We start from the raw sequence: 6,000 nt of genomic DNA on the forward strand, positions 1-6,000 counted from the left end.
TAAAGGGAAATAGATTTTAATAGTTAATAACATGTATGATAAAGAATTTTAGTAATAGGAAAAAATGGGAATAGTAAAAAGATTTAAAAATAAAAGAATTCCTCTAATAATTCCGTAATTAATTCTGAATTCATTTAAATTTCAGAAAAGAAATAAAAGATGTAGATGATAGCCTTTGCTATGGATGGAATCGTATAATAGATGTGCGATACGTAAAGAAGAAGCAAAAGAAGAAGAATCGAAAGTCACCTCAGTATCGGACGATTACCGATGTATTGGAGAGAAGCGAATCATCAGAAGATGCCAATGATTGTCAACCCCAAACATTTTTCGTCACGCATTGTTGATATTGTATCATATTAGAATTCGTATAAATTATTTCACGATTATTAAACATTAGAAAATAAATGCAAGAGCAAACTTTTAATGATTTTTTACAACATCTACTTTATTAATCGAATAAATCAGCTTTATTTATGGCGAATATGATTTAATATACAGTGACTCAAATAATTGAGAGTACACATTACTTTTACTTGATAAATTCGACTTTCAATATAAATAACGCATTACCGAGAAGTAAAAACATTTTTATTATTACACATGAAATAGATTTAATTTATAGTAAAAATAAAGAACAATCAACAAAAAATTTCTACAATGAAAAAGTTTTAGAAGCATTTTAAATTAACATATGCAGATTTTGACCTCAAAAATGTGAGAATATATCAATGAAATTTTTGTAATATCTCACACAAAAAGAAAGTGTCAGCATTTAGTTTCAAGTTTTCTGGCTTTTATAATGGCCTCTAAACCTAATGGTACTGATGTCGAGGGACTGTGGTAGTGTGTGTAACTGCTGTTTACAATAAAAAAGGCACCACATTTTGACATTACATGCAATGTGTTTGTCATGTAGCATTTCATTTTCCAGAAGGACAACGACCCCAAACATTACACGTAACATCAAAATGTGGTGTCTTTTTCATTGTAAATAGCAGTTACACACACCACCACAGTCCCCTGACATCAATGTCATTAAAAATCTGGGGGACACATTTGAAACAGCGATCCAAAAGCACAAAATTAGAAACAAAACCCATTTAAAACAAGTGTTTCAAGAAGAATGGGGTAAAATATCTTCAGATATAGCAAAAAATTGTTCGAATCGGTACACTACATTTAGAAACCATTATAAAAGCCCCCCCCTCCCAAAAAAAAAAAAAAAACATGAGACTAAATGCTGACATTTTCTTTCTGTGTGAGACATTACAAAAATTTCATTGGTGAATTCTCAATTTTTTGAGACCAAAATCTGCACATGTTAATTTAAAATACTTCTAAAACTTTTCAATTTAGAAATTTCCGCTGATTGTTTTTTATTTTTACTTTAAATTAAAAACATGTTTTCACTTCTCGATAATGTATTATTTATATTGAAAGTTGGATTTATTAAGTAAAAGTAAAGTGTACTCTTAATTGTTTGAGCCATCGTATACCTTTTCAATTCAGGGCTCAACGGTTAATTTGAAAACTTTTAAGAATAGAAATACATGTATTAAAATGGTCAAAATGAAGTAAATAATTATGTTTTATGCAACTTGAGTCTATAAATGCTCTGATGAATTACGAATCGTTAGCTTTATTTAGATAATCTGTTCTGTGAATCATATTTAACAAAATAATTTTGAGATGCTAATATCTTAAATAAAGAGTTGCACTCCAATCAACTAAATCAGTCTGATTTATGAAAATTTGAATACAATTATAAAACTGATAATAAATAAACGGTAAGGGTAAAAAAATAAATAAAATTATAATATAATAATAAAATATAATTATATAACATTATTCAATAAAAATGGGGGATTCAAACAACATCATCGACCGTCTCAAGGATGATACTTCAATCAGCGCCCAGGGTTTCTCAAGACTGATTGGCCTAAGATTATGAAAATGATGATTTTTCTAAACTATTCTATTCAAAACTTCATAAATAGACCAGTATGGATAGCAGAAGATAGAAACGTTCATTTATTTATTTAAAAGTTGAAGTGTCAAGAATATTTCGTACAATATGATTCCTTAAGACTAAAGGACAAAATTTAGACTTCATAATTTTTTGAGGTATCTTTATAGACCGCAACAAGATAAAATGTTGTTATTCATGTCATTTAAATGCGTTTGAAATTAAAACTGAAAACTGAATTTTATGATGAATCTGAGAAATTTTTGTTGGATAATTCTTGAGATATTACACAAATTATGAAAATTATTCTGTAGTACACATAAGATTTATATGTTGAACGACTCTTTTTTCAGAACTGAAATTAATTGATTGACAGAAAATTTGAGAAATATAGAGTACATTATGGCTTCAGGACTTTATAATAATATGAGTAAATTATATAATATAACTATCGAAATTTGAAGATTAAAAATATTTTGATGAAGAAACTATTAAAAGATAAATTACATAAAATGTTTAATTGAAAATTTTAGCAAGCATTAAGATTAGTGAAAATGCCGGTCTCCAAAGGCGGCTAGTATTAATAATAAAGACATAAAATAATATTTATCCTGCTTAGTATTTCAATTTTCAAAATTCGGGGAAAGTGATTAAAAAATTTAAATATGAAGATCTAAGAAAATATTAAAATCAAAGTTTTTAGATCATTGCAATAATTTGTCCTTATGTGCTTTATACGAAATAAAAAAAATATTATGCAATATCTGCATTGCCATTAAGGAAAAAGCTAAAATAGGAGGAAAAGCTGAATAATTTTTTAAATTAAAATAATTTTTAAAACTAAACCCCAATTCTCATTTCTTTAATTGTATTCCTCGTTTATTTTTTCTTAAATATATAGCATTCTGTATAAGGTACAAGCTAATCAATCGCCTTAAAAATTGCTAAATGTTTGAAAAATTCATTTATTTTAATATTTTAATGGATAAGAATGTTTTAAAGGAATTGTATAGAAAATTCCAAAAACTTCATAATATAAATTTTCTTTCCACTTCATGTATACCCTTTCCGTCACAAAAAATTCACCATTGTTAAACTAAACATATTTTCTTAAAGTAGTAATAAATTCATTGTAATAACTATTATTGACTGTAATAATACATAAAATGTTTTAACAGCCAACAACACGATCAAAAATATGGCAACAAAAGAAACAGTGAAGTTATGAAACAGATTTTTCTGTTGGAATTCATTTACGATTTTGCAACTCAAGTAGTTCGTTGAATCTCCGTTTATTACTGTTCATTGAGAAATTTAATATGGATTTGTCAATGATTGTAGCTATTGCTGTGACTATTTTTGCCATTTTGTTATTTCTTTATGAATATTTGACGTCTTGCTCATTCTGTATAATACCAAAACTCGATGGCATTGGATTCACTGCACTAGGCATGATTATTTTAAAACCACCAATGCACAAAACCATTCCCACTGTACAATGTTCTTTAAGATGTGTCAAGGACTGAGACTACCATTTAAACTGACTGCTCCTACATGATGATTTTTAAAATGTACCAAGGGTTAGGCCTCCCTGCCAAGCTTATTGGTCCGAAAGTGGAAATTTAAAATTTGTGCCTAAATTGAAGTGTTGTTAACTGATAGCACAGCATAACATCAGGTGTCAAAGACTGTGTCCTTCATATGATACTGAATGTTTTCCATCTGATTGAAAGTGTATTTGAAAGTCGATAGCACAGCAGTGATGGGAGGGTGGTGAGTGGGGAACTAGAATAGCCCACCTCCACATGGTGTTTGTTTCCCGGGCAACGATGCAATTCTTCTGTTAATTGCATCGGCTAAAAGGCTACTGAAAAGTAAAGGGAAAAAATAAAAGGTGTATATTTTGTTAAAATAATTTTAGTTATTAAAGTTTGATCTTATATGAGAAATGATAAACAAACTGTGATTAAAACTTAGAAATATATTGAATAACGTAAGAACATTATTGCACTATGCTCCAAATTTCACAGAGAAACAAAATTATCACTGTGTTAAATCTTAGTTATGCCATTTATTAGTTTATAAATAAAATTTTATTTCATTTTAATTAGCTGATGGACGTTCCATCATTGAAACAAATATGCTGATTTTTATGCAACTTGTAGTGAATAACATATAAGCCAGTTAACAACGACGCTACACGAGCAACTGCTTTCGCATAATGGTTAAATTACTGGACTGCGGACCTCAAGGTCCCAGGTTCTATCCTTCAAGCATCTCATATCGCTAAATTGGTGACCCGGACGATGAACCTTCATACAGCTGTTGTGGCGTCATCTACCCGCAACCAAAGATGTCAGACTCACTTGACGCCAGCAAACCAAAGTCGTCAGATTCACTTGAGGCAGCAAACTCCCCCCAAAATGTCGTCAGACTCACTTGACGCAGCAAACTCCCCCCCAAAAGTCGTCAGACACACTTGACGCAGCAAACCAAAGTCGTCAGATTCACTTGAGGCAGTAAACTTCCTCCAAAAAGTCGCCAGACTCACTTGACGCAGCAGCATCAGCAACCACAAACGCTCGCCATAACGCTTGGCGCTACTCAACTGGGTAGGCCCATTAAACAACAGCTATTAATACATCACCACTCAACAGTAATATCGTTCATCTCACCTCCGACTCTCTGGAGGGAGAGTCTATAGTGAATAGCATATAAGCCAGTTAACAACTATGCTGCACGAGCAATTGCTTTTGCATAATGGTTAAGTTACTGGACTGCGAACCACAAGGTCCCAGGTTCTATCCTTCGAGCATCTCTTATCGCTAAAAACTCATTACTCAAATTAAAACAAGTGATTGCATTTGAAGTGAGGACTGCATTTAAGTTTTGTCCATGTACACACTAGGGAGTAAACATCTGATCTGCGACTTCCTATTGTTACAAAAAAATTTCTACAACAAAATACCGTCGATCAATCATAATAGCTTAACGCATTTAATCGCTATAATTTCTTCTTTATTTTGTTTCCTAATCTCTGATTTTTAATTTATAGTTCGAAACTGAGATCAGTAAATAACTTCATCCTTTTATCAGTAAATAATATGGAATCTTAGAACAAATTTATCTCAAATTTGTTGCCAGAGATGTCATTGGTATTAAATCAAAATGTAATGCTAATCAGTTAAAGGATATTTAGTTTTGAAAATATTTTACCCCTATATTTCCATTAAAAATTCATAAATATACAAAATTTTACAACTCTAGCAGAGCAGGAAGTGATTGAAAATTCTATAGTGTATAGTGTATTTATAGTGTATTGATTTTTCTACAAAATTAAAATAGTGAAGTTAAATAAAACTATGAAAAAAATGTCTGTTTTTGGAACATAATTATTCAGAATGAACATGATTTATCTTAATTGTGCAGATCCTCCTATTTGTTATCTGAAATCATTTGTAATTATTATTGATGAATTTTCTTGATAATTAAAAAAAAAAGCAAATGAACTGTTCACATGGAACTTAAATAAGAGTTGTATTATAAACAATAAAAAAAGTTTAGAATCAGTGAATAACTAATGACAGGCTCCAACTTATAGCTTTCTAGTTATTTAAAAAATTTTATTCGCCATGTTTTTAAAATGTTTTTAACATCTTCCTTCTCCATTCTGATTGCAGGAAATATTAATATATGGAAAAATATTTATATTCCTACACTTTGTTTCAATTACTTTAATTATAGTAATGAAAAAAATTAATCGTTTAAGGATTTGAGGAAATTCTTTAGCTGTTAGGAGTAGCTGATAAAAATTATTAAATTATGATTGATACCCCCACCCCTTCGTACTTGATATAGAACATCTTCAAAGTCGAGTAATAAATATTATTATACTAGTCTCTTTTGATAACCAGTTCAATTGCTAGGATTAATTCATGTGAAAAATTATCTGTAATGCTTGGCTTAGTCTTAATTGCTTATTTGACAAAGTATTTTTAAAACTTAAAATTTTCATAAGTATGCAGCTTATA

The 6,000-nt window shown here is 29.9% G+C and overlaps 1 protein-coding gene across 1 annotated transcript in view; it reads left to right on the forward strand.

Moving 5' to 3' along the window:
• Positions 1-427, forward strand: part of LOC129975558 (uncharacterized) — a 60,561-nt gene extending 60,134 nt beyond the window's left edge. The window contains exon 20 of the mRNA XM_056088621.1: positions 146-427. Within this exon, the coding sequence (XP_055944596.1) occupies positions 146-347 (202 nt within the window). The 3' untranslated portion in view covers positions 348-427. The remainder of the gene's footprint in view (positions 1-145) is intronic.
• Positions 428-6,000: the final 5,573 nt, after the last annotated feature.

The sequence above is a fragment of the Argiope bruennichi genome, chromosome 7 (genome assembly GCF_947563725.1).
Source record: "Argiope bruennichi chromosome 7, qqArgBrue1.1, whole genome shotgun sequence".
NCBI classification, from domain to species: domain Eukaryota; kingdom Metazoa; phylum Arthropoda; class Arachnida; order Araneae; family Araneidae; genus Argiope; species Argiope bruennichi.